The sequence below is a fragment of the Bombyx mori genome, chromosome 11 (genome assembly GCF_030269925.1).
Source record: "Bombyx mori chromosome 11, ASM3026992v2".
In the NCBI taxonomy this organism is placed as follows: Eukaryota; Metazoa; Arthropoda; class Insecta; order Lepidoptera; family Bombycidae; genus Bombyx; species Bombyx mori.
In genome coordinates, this window is record NC_085117.1 from 5,185,962 (window position 1) to 5,201,132 (window position 15,171).

The 15,171-nt window shown below is 38.2% G+C and overlaps 1 protein-coding gene across 2 annotated transcripts in view; it reads left to right on the forward strand.

Moving 5' to 3' along the window:
• LOC101740721 (uncharacterized) overlaps nucleotides 1–15,171 on the forward strand; it is a 40,538-nt gene that overhangs the window by 371 nt on the left and 24,996 nt on the right. For both annotated transcript variants that reach the window (XM_038013949.2, XM_062671026.1), the window contains exons 2-15: nucleotides 390–500; nucleotides 1,033–1,057; nucleotides 2,283–2,306; nucleotides 4,240–4,284; nucleotides 4,765–4,809; nucleotides 5,461–5,505; nucleotides 6,482–6,502; nucleotides 8,243–8,308; nucleotides 9,044–9,208; nucleotides 10,568–10,624; nucleotides 11,316–11,366; nucleotides 13,145–13,189; nucleotides 14,168–14,188; nucleotides 14,997–15,041. In XM_038013949.2, the coding sequence (XP_037869877.1) occupies nucleotides 390–500; nucleotides 1,033–1,057; nucleotides 2,283–2,306; nucleotides 4,240–4,284; nucleotides 4,765–4,809; nucleotides 5,461–5,505; nucleotides 6,482–6,502; nucleotides 8,243–8,308; nucleotides 9,044–9,208; nucleotides 10,568–10,624; nucleotides 11,316–11,366; nucleotides 13,145–13,189; nucleotides 14,168–14,188; nucleotides 14,997–15,041 (766 nt within the window). The remainder of the gene's footprint in view (nucleotides 1–389; nucleotides 501–1,032; nucleotides 1,058–2,282; nucleotides 2,307–4,239; nucleotides 4,285–4,764; nucleotides 4,810–5,460; nucleotides 5,506–6,481; nucleotides 6,503–8,242; nucleotides 8,309–9,043; nucleotides 9,209–10,567; nucleotides 10,625–11,315; nucleotides 11,367–13,144; nucleotides 13,190–14,167; nucleotides 14,189–14,996; nucleotides 15,042–15,171) is intronic.

A 15,171-nucleotide genomic window follows, 5' to 3' on the forward strand; every position in this document is an offset into this window, starting at 1 on the left:
TGCCCCACCCTTCAAACCGAAACGTATTACTGCTTCAGAGCAGAAATAGGCGGGGTGATGGTACCTACCCGTACGGACTCACAAGAGGTCCTGCCACCAGTAATACTGCTTGACTCTATTGAGGACAGCATTTTAGATTCCCACTTAATTTTGCACCGGTGCCCAACGCGGCGCACTGAAGTAATCATCTCTCAATCTACGTGACGACCGCTCTCTCTGTGTGTTTGTACCGTATGTTCTAAGGTCAGCGCCGTAATCAAAAGCGTGTGATAACCATTGCCATCGCCCATGGACATTACCAATGGCAGTCAATGAATTCATTTGACTTAGAAATCCCTTAAAAAATTTAAGTATCATCATAATGCTTGGAAAACAATTTCGTTACACAGATGGTCGTGGTATCATCTACTTCGACCTCAAAGAAGAACCACCATGAACATTCGCATTCTTCCCACAAAGTCGAGAAGAATTCGAAGATCGAGAAAGCTCTTTTAACAAAGGTAATTAATTCGGACTAAGCTTAGATCGCCAAGTTGGTTAAGTGTTTTTTTTATTTGTCTCATACTGCGTACAAGGATCAACGAGTGCACGAGGCTTGAGGTTTTTTTTTACGGGTGGGCGCGAGGAATTCCTCAAGGATACCCAAGGGCCCGGGCCAATGGGCATGCCCGACTCCACTGAGAAAGTGTCTCAGTGACCTACGGACTAAAGCCTCCCTCCTGGTTATCTGTCCCTTTTTATTGTGGGACAACCTTTATCCATGTGTTAGTCATTAGCCATTTTCAATTTGCACAGTTCTTTTTTTTAATATATTGGTTTGAATTTAATTGAATTTAAATTGGTTTGAATTGAGGCTTGAGGTTGGAGTCTCAATCGCGTAAGGTCTGACTCAAACTTCAGACAAAACACGTGTTTTTTTCGCGGCTGTGGTACCTACTCGCGCGGGTTTAGAGTAACTGGCGTTTTCATACGTCTGAAGTTTGACAGCCGCTGAATTGTTTGTTATAATCAGTATACTCGTTCTGATTTCAGAGTCATGGACCGTTCTCATCGTACGGTGAGTGTACATAGAGTTGTTTCAGTAATTCGACTATAATTTATTGAAATTATAAGTTTGAACATTATTATGGTCCTATTGTCAAAGACTATTTATTATATTTCTATAATCACAGATTTCGCCAAAACTACACTGTAGACAAATAATATTAAAGATAAACAATATTTAGTCTATTCTCAATTTGACCACAGACTTTAAGTAATAACAAAAGTTTGACAATAAACAAAGAGTATATCTATGTGTGTGTGTGTCAAATACATGGTAGTGTGTGTAATGTTTCTTTACTGATTTAATGTATTATTAATGCATAATTTAAAAAAAAATTAGCATTCTGCACTCCTTCTCTCTATTCTCTATGAGTGTGGGAAATTTCATAATCCTCCGTCCGGGCAATTTTCGTAAAAAGGGGTACAAAGTTTTTGCTTCACGTATAAATATACAGATATATTTGGTTCCTTTTTGTTAACCCTTCTAGTTTTGAGCTAATTTTCACATATTTTACAGAAATCGCTAAAGCATTCTCGAAAAAGTAGCTCATAAAAAACTTTAACTTAAAAAGAAACAAATCTATGCTCTAAATTCACACAATGAAACTATGATAAATGCAAAAACAACAAAAAAAAACATTAATAAATAACTAAAACCCCTTATATTCTCTAGTTAAATTTATATTTTAAACAATATCATTATATTTGAATTATTTATCTACATTGAACGACGATAATGAACTTGTTTAAGAAAAAACTTTAAAACTAAAAAGATCTTTCTTTCCATATAATATGTATATATAATATATATTTTATTGATCTTTAAGTTAGTATAATTTTTCTTTATTTTTTTTTCCTTTGATGGTTGTACGAGCTCACAGCCCACCTGGTGTTAAGTGGTTACTGGAGCCCATAGACATTTACAACGTAAATACCGCCACCCACCTTGAGATATGAGTTCTAAGGTCTCAGTATTGTTACAACAGCTGCCCCACCCTTCAAACCGAAGCGCATTATTACTGATTCACGGCAGAAATAGGCAGGGTGGTGATACCTACCAGTGCGGACTAAGTAAGTTCAGTTAAAGTTAGTGAGAGTCAGTTAAGAAATTCTTTCGAAGACATCCGTGTTCATTGCGTGACAAGCTTTCAATATCGAACCTCTGCTATTTTTATTTAACACACAAAATCATCTCGATTGGCGAGTACTTAATAACATTTTTTTATTTTCTTTCCCAGGTTTATTCGCTTCAGCTTTCTCGGGTAATTATTTAATTTATATTCCGGGGGCGTAATGTTCTTATGATACCTAAAGGAGCATCTAAAAATATGAGATTGCGATAATAAATCTCTCATCAAGATCATCATTCTTCTGCCCTTCTCCCAGTCACCTGGGGTCGGCGCAACATGTTTTCTCCTTCCACACTCTTCTATCATATACCATTACTTCGCTTATTCTCCCCTATTACCCATATAGTCTTTCACGCAATCCATCCATTTCTTAGGTCTACCTCTTCCTCTATATCCTTCCACATTCATAGTTAACACTCTCTTACCAACCTCATTCTCATTTTATCTCATCACATGTCCATACCATTCCAAACGCGTACTTCCCAGCTTCTCTGTCACAGGTGCCACTTTCAGACTTCCTCTAACATATTAATTCAGTATTCTATCCATTCTCGTTACTCCACACATCCATCGCATCATTAGCATCTCTTCTGCATGCAATCGCCTTTCACCCGCCACTTTAGTCGTCCAGAAAGCGGATTCATACAAGACGGCAGGCCTTATTAAGGTCTTATAATAATATATCTTCCCTTTTAGGGTAAGAGAAATGTGTGAGTCACATGTGGTGCAATAATAAATCTCTATTAACATGATCTTTACAACATAACTCGGAAGACTAATATCCGCCTGATTATTTGTCAGTGTGGCTCATGGACCAATGCAAGAAAATAAGTCACAGCCTGCGTTATCGTGAAGGTCTGATGCAAACCATTAATTCCACGCGTCAGTCGATGTTAAATCGATTTCCATTGCGCACCAAGTTCTCTGTGTATACATGGTTGATCGCGGCGTTTGTCTAGTTTCCCTGCTGCTGTCCAATGACTCCGAAAATCACTTAACAGCGGAAGTTTGACGATGTCCTTCGATAATAATTTGGTTTAAGCGACATTTATTTATGTAATTAAAGGTGCATTTTATTTGGTAAGTTTACCTCATTCCAATAGCTGAAGAAGTTTTTATTGTTATGACATATTTTCCAAATGTTTAAACTTGAAATGGCTCTCCTGTAATGTTGCTTAAATCAAATAAATAGTCTTTCACCTCTCGATATTTACCCAGTCCCTGTTTTTTTAACACAAAATAATACCTTACAATAAACCTAAGAAAACTATTGTAAACATACTCCATAATATTATTTGTTAATCTTAATTCTATATACTTACACAAAACTCAATCATGCAATACACATAAATCATACAATGTATCAAAACAAATAATAAACGATTCATAATTAAACAATGAAATGAAAAAACAACGAAACTAACAACCTGCAAACATTTAACCAATGCCACATCCATGCGAACTAGCTCCTTGTGGCGCCAATATCTACCCGCCACCGAGCGGCCGGCGGCTGGTCGAGTGGTAATTAATCTACCCTGTTTATACATTTAAAAAAAATAATAATCTTTATAGTTTTTGTTAAATGTATTGTTTACTAGCGACCCGCCCTCGCTTCGCTTCGGAAACATTAAAACACACATGAAACCAAAAAAATATTTTTTTTTTTTTTTTAAAAGTAGCCTATGTTCATCAGGGACAATGTCGGCTTCTAATGGAAAAAGAATTTTTCAAATCGTCCAGTAGTTTCGGAGCCTATTCAAAACAAACAAACAAACAAATCTTTCCTCTTTATAATATTAGTATAGATAGTATAGATAGCATAGCATCGCATGTTGTTACTGTAAATTATTGTCATATACTGCACGATCTGAATTAATTGTAACTATTTTAATGTTCTCATTTAAGTGAATTTATGTAATTCTTTTGAGAATAAAGAATATCTTTAACCCGAAATAATTCTGAACTAACAACGAAGTCGTGTCGAAAAGAAAATTTCAAATAATTTAATCCAAAGCGAATTTACTCTAACAATTAACCTGTTTAATTTTTTCTTTCGTTATTTCAGATCACAAAACCTCACACAGGATATTAAAGGAAATATCGGAATTGAGTGAGTCAATCGTTCGATTCGTTAACTTCTCCTCAGTTTTTTCCCCCTACCTATGCTGATAGCCTTGAGAGGCTATTTCAGATTCTCCTTAACGTGTAGGTGAGCTCACGGGGCTCAAACCGGAGTATTGCTAACATTGACCCCAGCAAGAGCAGTACTTCGCAGAATCTACTACCGGATCGGAAACGTGACCCACTGAAGATCCGGCGGGAAATTCAGTGGGCTGTAAAAGTCTGAGAGTCGTGACCCTTGCTGGGCAATCTGTTGTCCTCTGCGTGGTGGAATAGCGACACTGATGCTGGAGTCCAATGTCGTCTAAATTCGATCAGACCAGCGCATGGAACTCTTCCCATCTTTGCCATTAATGAGTACCTTTTCGAGAGTGTCACCCTTATTCCTCACAAAGACCTTCAAAACAACGTTTCGTTAATGTTATTTGTGAACATAACAAATTATCTAATATTTTTATTTGTTCTACAGAAGCAGCAACTAACTTAAACGAAGCATTCCACGGAATTTACTTGAGTAAGTTTGTTAATAAATAGCTTTTATTTATTTATTTATGTACACACAGAAAAGAAGACATAGTACAGAGTAATAGGAAAACTATGTACAAAACAAGAGCTTTTAATTTCGATGACGTGATTTAAAAACAGTAGTCACAGCCTAAAAGATAAGCGGTCCGGTGCATCCGTATCTAGCCATGCAACGGTGTTCGAATCCCGCAGGCGGGTACCAATTATTGTAATGAAATACGTACATGACATATGTTCACGATTGACTTCCACGGTGAAGGAATAACATCGTGTAATTTAAAATGAAATTCGCAAAATTATTATTTGCATAATTACTGACAGGACCTCTTGTGAGTCCGCGCGGGTAGGTCCCACCACCCTGCCTATTTCTGCCGTGAAGCAGTAGTAATGCGCTTCGGTTTGAAGGGTAGCCGTTTTACTGTAAAACTGAGACTTTATAACTCTTATCCCAAGGTGAGTGGTGGCTTTTAAGTTGTCGATGTCTATGCCCGCAGTAAACACTTAACACCAGGTAGTTGTGAGGTCTTCCACCCATCTAAGCAATATATTAAAATAAAACAATTTTACTCTTCATTGATCTTTAGATATATTGTCCTTTTCTTTTAATCTTCATCTGTTTTAATCAACTTCCTCTTTTCAGTTGCTAAAGTCGTCTCCGACACCATTGAGGAGTGGATTCCAGAACGTAAGTGTGTTTATTAACAATTGTACCGGCGAATAGAATAAATCTTATAGAAAAACTAGCCATACTCGCCCGCTTCGCTGGGCATTTAAAATTAACACTAGACGATGACCGATAAATTGTGTTTTTTAGAAATTATATTTAAATACGAATTACATATTGATAAATTTTCAAGATAAATTCCAAGATCGTTTAGACATTTTTAAGTGACTTCGGGTGGTTTAACAACGCCATCTGCTAGCTTTAGTGTTATTGTGTCTTTAAAGCAATTAGTTGCTCTCAATTATGAAAAATAGTATTATTATTCGCCAATAGATGTCGGGAAGAGTCATGAAGTTGATTATCGATAAAGTTGATTATAAAAACATGAATATAAATAAATTAAAATTGCATATTACGAAAACTTTAAAAATCTAATCTTAAGAACTTCGAGAAATTAGTCAATAAAAACAAACTAGGTGGCGCTAGTGCCCTTTTCATAAGACTTCAATGTATGCAATAAATTTTTGAACGAAGTTCTTTATGGAACGATGCGGAGGGGTACCCTAACAGGGAAAAAACGTCCATAACGTAAGATTTTTATTAGTAATGCACACAGGTATTACTTATAAACTGTACGACTTAACTTTGTAATAACGTAAAAAAATAACATATTTTTTTATCATTCATTGACCACGATCTCAGAGCGTTCGTTTGCGCAATACACTAATTTTTAATGCAAACAACCGTGAATGAAGTGTACCACAATAAGTTCGCACTTTACCGAATGACCGTGGGTTGTTGCAAAACCTCCAGTTTTATTTTCTTTATACCTCGAATAGAACATAAAATTAATATTTTTATAATAAGGAACTTCGTTCAACGGTGTCCCACGACACCACACATCTTTTTTTTTTTCTAAGCACCGATATTAACAGTGTTAGTTTTAATATCGAATAATCTTTGTGTACATGTCAAAGTTTAATTTATTTCTTTCCAGTTGGCACAGCTGTCGCGAGACGTAAGTCGTTTATCAATGTTTTGTTTGAATATATTATACAAATTCAATTTACCAGAAATACGTAAATTTGGTTTGGCAAACACATTTTTCGGAACACATGTTTATTGTTGACACTGCCTAAAATGAATCCGCTAGGTATTTCATTTATGTAAAATTGGCTCGCTTTACTCAGCATGACTTTTACTATCTTTTACGATTATACTAACTTTAAAAAACGCGGAGACACATTCGATGTTGTTAAGTAATTCACCACGTACCATCCGGCTATGGAATGAGCTCCCCTCCACGGTGTTTCCCGAGCGCTATGACATGTCCTTCTTCAAACGAGTCTTGTGGAGAGTATTAAACGGTAGGCAGCGGCTTGGCTCCGCCCCTGGCATTGCTGAAGTCCATGGGCGGCGCTAACAACTCACCATCAGGTGGGCCGTATGCTTGTCTGCCTACAAGGGCAATAAAAAAAACGTTAATATCCGTTCTAGCTAAACTAATTATAGTATCACTAGCTTTTGCCCGCGACTTCGTCCGCGTGGAATAGTTCACAAATAATGCTTTATTTTAGAAGAAATTTGGTTAGCATAAAAACTATAGTGAGCCAACCTTAACATATAGACTATATGCTTTTTTTTAGATCTTTTAAAGGGGAACAATTCTGTCATACATTATTTTAGCGAAACTGTAACAGTTTCTGCAGCGCATGCAACGGAAGCTCTCAAAAGGGAAAAAACCCCGATTTTGAAACATTCTTTATTGGTGCTCCGCTTGTATTAGTCTTAGCGTGATGCTATACATCCTATAGCCTTCCTTAATAAATGGGCTATGTAACACTGAAATAATGTTTCAAATCGTACCAGTTGTTCCTGAGATTAGCGCGTTCAAACAAACAAACTCTTCAGCTTTATAATATTTATCGAGGGGTGAAAGGGTATTTGGTTTAAGCGACATATCGCTTAATAAGCGACATTTATCTTTTTAATTAAAGGTCCGTTTTATTCGGTATCAGTATCAACAGTTCGACGCTTTTAATTGATCTTCAAATAAGTTCACACGATTCAAATACCTGAAGAAGGTTTTTTTTTGTTATGATATTGATTTTCCAAAAGCTTAAACTTTAAATAGCTCCCCGTAAATGCTCACGATCTACTTCCACGGTGAAGGAATAACATCGTCTAATAAAAATCAGACCCGCAAAATTATAATTTGCGTAGGTAATTACTGGTAGACCTCTTGTGAGTCCGCACAGGTAGGTATTCCCTGCCTATTTCTGCCGTGAAGCAGTAATGCGTTTCGGTTTGAAGGGTGGGGCAGCCATTGTAACTATACCGAGACCTTAGAAATATCTCAAGGTGGGTGACGCATTTACGTTATAGATGTCTATGCGATCCTGTGAGCTCGTCCACCCATCTAAGCAATAAAAAAAAATAAAAAAACTGTCAAGTTGCAAAAATTTCGCTTAAACCTAATAGCATTTTAACCCTCGCTATAATCATTTCATTATTTAATCCATATCATTTTTGGAATTCAATTACCAATTACCTATTTATGAGAAGCTTGTAGAAGAAATTCTCTGTACTTTGTCAATATAACAACATGGATAGTTCAAAATCAAAGGCAATGTCAACAATGTACATACATTAAGATTATATAGTTAGTTAAAACACCGCTAGATGGTGCTACTGTTATCTAGTGTGATCTAGATCAGCCGCGTGCTTTTTTCATAGTTTTCACGCTAAATTTTTCCAGTTTTCCTCGCTCTCGGTCGAGGCCACGCCTGCCTCCCCGGCGGAGCCCTAAAACAACTGGCCAAAGGTAATTTATTCGAGCGCTGTTTACACAGATGTTCTTTATTAACGTGTTGCCGTGATTATAAATTAAATTTAACTTTAACCAAATAGCTATAAAGCTGATTTTATAAAGATTCTTATACAAATATCGCATCGCATTCACACACTAACACTATATTCGAATTTCCTTGACAAAGGATCTTGTATTGTGTGATTCCAAATGGATTTTTTAAAGACAATTCGTTAATAGTTATGTATGTTTTCGTTGCGTAATACAGTACACATGAGGTTTCGACCTCACGTCTCAAGGGTTGTGTGCTGCGCGTTGTGATGAGCTCGCTAGCCACTTGATACTAGATGGTTCACAAGACGAGCCTTACCTTGACCGCTCACCAAAGAAAAATCATGGAGGCCTTGAAAAACATCGCCTAATAATCCATTTCCTACATGACTAAGGAAAGATCACTCGACAATTTTGGTCAATGTTTATTTGAAAAATTAACCCTTTGCGCTCTTAAGACTATACGTCCAATGCGTGTGGAAATCGGACCTCAAAGCGTTAATGATGTGTTAGCACCAACAGAGAAAAGCTTTTCAGGTAAACAACCTAGGAGCTTCGCACTTAAAAAAACGAAGAAAAAAACACTTTTATTATTATTTCTTATTATTTCACTTTCTTCACTTATTGTTATTTCATTTTATTTATTTCACTAATTCCCCGTCAAAATCGCAAACAATAATGTATGAACATTATCCACAGATTTGGATCTTGACATTTGCAAGAAGGACTACGGCGTGGAATGGGGCTGGGAGTATTATGAGGGAGAATACGACGATGTCTCAACTTACTTGACTGGCTGCGGTCTGGACTCGGATTACTTCAGCAAAATAACGAGTCTAATTGAAAACAGCGGGAACTTCACAGGTAAACTAGCCGACCCGACAGACGTTGTCCTTTGACACAAAAATTCACTCAAATCGGTCCAGCCGTTTAGGAGGAGTTCAGTGACAAACACACGCACAGAAGAAATATATACATAAAGGTAAATAACTTAATTCGTAGAACTACACGGCAGTACGCGGAAACCAAATAAGGGCAATTGTACATTATTTTTTTTGTATTAATTGAAGATGAAGTTTATGATGTAATCTCGCGATTCAGAAGATGATAAATGTAATATTAAACCTCAATAGTAGTTTTGGTTCTGATGGCGAAGACAAACGATTCGTGTTTATTGAAGTGAAACTTCTTTAGGCGCGTTGAAAGTAAAATTGAACTAGCGACAGATTCGTTACGGCTAGAGAGAAAAGACACAATTAGGACGAGCGAGAGTGAGAAAATTGACAGAGCGTCTCGCGAACCACTCGACCGTGGAGAGAGGGAGGGGACAAAGCGAGCTAGATCGTTTCCCTTATACACAGCAATCCATAACAAGAAAATTTTGATTTAACAATGAAAAATGAAGAAAACCACAATACTGCACACCGCAAAAGAAGTTTCACTTCTTACACCACGTGCACCAAGTTGCACACCCATCTCTTTTTGTTTGTTTTCGACGGACATCCTGAACAGTGTTATTATATGTTATATTATGTATATAGTGTAGTTTGGAACCTCTGGGTCTGCGGAGGGACTTCGGTTCCCTCTGTATTTTGTACCGTATGTTCCATGGGGAGTGCTCTGAGGAATTGTTCGAGATGATACCGGCATCTCGTTTTTACCATCGCACCTCCCGCCACCGGAGTAGAATTCATCCATACTACCTGGAGCCACTGCGGTCATCCACAGTGCGTTTCCAGAGGTCTTTTTTGCCACGTATCATCCGGCTATGGAATGAGCTCCCCTCCACGGTGTTTCCCGAGCGCTATGACATGTCCTTCTTCAAACGAGGCTTGTGGAGAGTATTAAGCGGTAGGCAGCGGCTTGGCTCTGCCCCTGGCATTGCTGAAGTCCATGGGCGACGGTAACCACTCACCATCAGGTGGGCCGTGTGCTCGTCTGCCTATAAGGGCAATAAAAAAAAAAAAAATTTGGTGGGCTTTTAACACCATTTTTATATCAGTTCGCGATATCTCCCATATATCTTTTAACCCACTAACGTCCACTTCTGGCCTCCCCGAAGCCTGACCACGAGTCTCGGTCCCCCGCTGTTTGCATCCAGCTAATTCCTACAACCTTCAACAGACCGTTCGTTCACCGTGTGTGAGGCCTAATTTACTTCGATTTATTTTCCTCCATAGGTCGGTATATGTCGGTATTTTTAACGCGAGTGTCTTCTTGCAGAAGGAAGACCCCGCATAATCATCAAAGCGGTCAAAGAACTATTGGAGATTTTCAAACGTAAGTAAAGTAAGAAATTAACTTCGGAAGGGATAATTCTAATATATCAGTGAATGGGCAGACGAGGACAAGCCTATCGTATTAAGAAACCATCAGGTCTCACGCCGTAAACCTCGCCTTGAGATATGAGGCCTTTGAACCGGAACGCGCGAGTACTCTCCAGAAATACGACGATGGTCCTCACAAGAACGGATTCACGATACGTAATCGCACTATGCTGCAACTCAGAGTGCTGCTGCCCATTGTCTCCAGGTAGTCCTTTAGTCATCTTACAACTGCTACGGGAAGAGATGGCCAGATTCTCCTGGGTCACACATCCATGAAGCTATAACTATATTGATACAACACTTGACTTCCAAAGGACCGGTTTGCTTTTTGCCAGCAGTGTTGCAGCATTCTCCCCCATTTATAGGTGTAAAATCTAGGGGACAAATAGGAGAATACACATTACTTAGTAAGAGAAAAATAGGACTAGGGTTGAGGATAAAGATAATACTACTAAGGTACAAAGTTAAGGTAGAGACCAAAGTCGTGCATGTGGTGATTTGGTGACAACAGTATAGCTTTGAGGAGTTATTTGACATAGACTGGTCATCTCCGTTTTACTTTTCCATCCTGCCTGCATTCCATACATTTAGCAACATTCACAGACCATTGCTAGCACTGACTATTGTCATATATTTCTTCACAGGCGACCCAAGCAGCTGGAGTCTAAATGAATTCGGAATTGGTTTGGCTCAATGTGAGTATTGTGTTAATTTATATAAACTAGTGGTCCCCCAGTAGTCGAAATTTACTTTTTTTTAACTTATTTTACTTTTTTACGCTTTGCTCATTAAATCGTCTTCGCCATCTTCCTTGTCTGTCATTCTCTTTTCCCTTTCCTACCGTTTTCTCTCACTCACATCTTAACTTTCCCTTCCACATTGTTTCATACGTTCCGTTCTCACCGATCTTACATCTATATCTTAATACGTGAAGCAAAAACTTTGTACCCCTTTTTACAAAAATTGCCCGGACGGGGGGCTATGAAACCACAAATTTTCCACTTCAAGACAATATAGAGAAGGAGTGCACAATGTTAATATTTTTTATTGTGCATCAGAAATTCAATAAATCAATAAAATAAAAACATTACACACACTACCATGTATTTGACACACACACGCATGCATACTATTTGTTTATTGTCAATTATTGTCATTGTTTAAGGTCTGTGGTCAAATTGAGAATAGATTAATATTGTTTGTCTCTATTAATATTTTTCTAAAGTGTAGTTTTGGCGAAATCTGTGATTATAGAAGTCTATTAGTCTTTAACAATAGAACCATGATAATGTTCAAACTTATAATTTCAATAAATTATAGTAGAATTTCGACTACTGCGGGACCACTAGTAGGTACACGTAAAAACAAATCAACGAAATGGGAAACTCTGGTTTTTCTCGCAGTCGTTCAACAACGACTTTTCTGGCCCATGGACAACTCCTTGAGACATGAGGTCCAAGTCTAGATTGTACCATGGCTGTACTAGCCTCAAACGAGTCCAAACCTACCTTACCTAAATATTCAAGTCGATGCATGTATGATTACACTAAATTAAGAACTAGAATACAGTAGAAGCTCCTTATGCGCGCTTCCTCCATTGCATTTTCACTATTTACATTGATAAAAAGTAGTCCAATATCCTTTGAAAGCGCGTCGTCAAATGGACTAATAAAAAAGTAAATTAAACCTTATTACAACTACGCCTAAAGTATGTTTTGATTTTGTCACGTACGGAACGTATCCCCTATAATCCCGTATATAGGGGGTTGAAAGGCTATATATGAGTCGTCTATTATCAAAGGTGGCAATCTGTGCATTTGGATAATTTTTTTTTATTGATATGTCAATTCAGATTGATTTGAATATAATCGTCTCCTTCAAAGAATACGGTTCAAAACCTGCATTAAATAAAGGTTAATAGTTAACCTGTTATTTATCTAAGATGTCGTTCCGAAGAGTTTTGTGACTGCCAATGGAATACAAAGTCAATAATTCGTTTTTCTGATTTACCAATCATTGTCCAAAAGTCAGATTGCCGGCTTTGATAATAGACGACTCATATATGCTTTAAGCGACATTTCACTTAAAACGCGACATTTATCTTTGTAACTTAACTTACTTAACTTTCTAATTAAGATTACTTAACTTACTAATTAAAATTACTTAACTTGCTAATTAGGATTACTACATTCAAATATGTAGCCGAAGAAGTGTTTTTGTTATGATATGTTTTTTACAAATGCTTAAACTTTAAATGAAATTATCTTCTTAAGGTTTAATTAATTCTCCTGTAATGTTGCAAAAATGTCGCTCAAACCAACCACCCTTTCACCCCTCGATATGTAAATTACCATTCCGCATTCACGTATCTCTGTATTCACGGCATATTCACAGAGCATATACCCCGCGAATAAAAAGCTCTTACTGTGTAACGGTCTTTAATAACATGATCTTTTTTGTTTTAAATTGACAGTGATAAAGACAGCCGCGGTCCTGGCAGAGAGCTATCGCGTCGGCTGTGAGTATTCAATTGGCAATGTCAACGATTGGGTATTGGGTTACCCACTTACTTAAATGAGGGGCAGGCTTACAGATCTAGTTGTCAATGGGGTCCTATTGTTTACAAGGGGGGGAGCGTGGGTACGTCAATGATTGGATTACCCCCTTACTTACATGAGCGGGGGGCAGGCTCGCAGAACTAGTTGTCAGTGGGGTCCTAATGATTACGAGTGGGGGGAGCTTGGGTATGTCAATGATTGGGTTACCACCTTACTTACATAAGCGGGGGGCAGGCTTGCAGAAATAGTTGTCAGTGGGGTCCTAATGCTTACGAGTGGAGGGAGCGTGGGTATGTCAATGATTGGGTTACCCCCTTACTTACATAAGCGGGGGGGCAGACTCGCAGAACTAGTTGTCAGTGGGGTCCTAATGCTTACGAGTGGGGGGAGCGTGGGTGTGTCAATGATTGGATTACCCCCTTACTTACATAAGCGGGGGACAGGCTCGCAGAACTAGTTGTCAGTGGGGTCCTAATGCTTACGAGTGGGGGGAGCGTGGGTATGTCAATGATTGGGTTACCCCCCCTTACTTACGTGAGCGGGGGGCAGGCTCGCAGAACTAGTTGTCAGTGGGGTCCTAATGGTTACGAGAGGGGGGAGCGTGAGTGGGCCGCCCGTAGTGGCTGGAAAGCCTGCAGAGGATCGTGGTCCGTTGGATGCAGCGTGGGACCAACAATGGCGAGACTTAAGGGAGATATGTATCCGGAAGTGGACATGAACTTTCAGGAGGGGGACGTATTCAAACGTTCTATAAAGAGCTATCTGGATTCAGAGGAGATAAAAGTGTCTAAGGCGTGCGAGCTGGGCGTCACTATAGGGGAAAGGGGGAACAAAATGGCACTAAATATATAAAAATGTCGCTTAACCCAAATAACCTTTCACCCGTCGGTATATTATACACATTATAATATGTACTAATAATGTTCGTTTGTTTTCAGTGGGAACACAAATCGTTGATGGTGAGTTTTCTCTCTTTGGTTTATTTATTTCTTTAATTAACTGTATAGATAAAAAGATACATGATAAATGTCACCTCAATTATAAGTAGAAACGTCTGTGCAATAGTTAGTCACTGAGTTTCTCGCCGGATCTTCTCAGTCATCGTGGCCTAAAGGATAAGACGTCCGGTGCATTCGTATCTAGCTATGTACCGGTGTTCGAATCCCGCAGGCGGGTACCAATTTTTCTAATGAAATACGTACTTAACAAATGTTCACGATTAACTTCCACGGTGAAGGAATAACATCCTGTAATAAAAATCAAACCCGCAAAATTATATTTTGCGTAACTACTGGTGGTAGATCCTCTTGTGAAGAATACTGAGAATGAAGACTTCTAAGAGACCTAAATGACTAGAATATACATTACCAAACAAAAGAAGGTAAAGAGTTAGGCAATCCAGGCGCTTTAGTAGCAGAAATTGACGTAATTACTTCAATGCGCCGCGTAGGGCACCGTTGACCTATTATAACAGTCAAAGGGTTAAAATTTAGAAAAGATATCATAACAAAAAAACTTCTTCATCTTTTCGAATGAAGTAAACTCAATTGAAGTTCAATTAAAAACATCGAACTGTTGATGATAATACCAAACGATACGCACCCTTAATTACAAAGATAAACATGGCGTGTTAAGCGAAATTTCGCTTAAACCAAATAGCCTTTTTACCCTCGATTATGACATGCATATTATTATTATTTATGTGACATCGTATTGACATTCACATATCAATAACAGCTTAATACAAACGGTGCGTTTCTCTGACAGGTTTCCGGCAGTTCTTCTACGACGTCAGTCAGGAGTACGGAATCGGTAAGAATTATTATAACCATTCCATTCGTTTCATCGAAGATCGACCTTAATCACTGACAGCAGAAGACTTAAATTCATATAAATACACTAACGCGTTCGCTTTTGCTTAAATACGATCTGATTGTTAGTT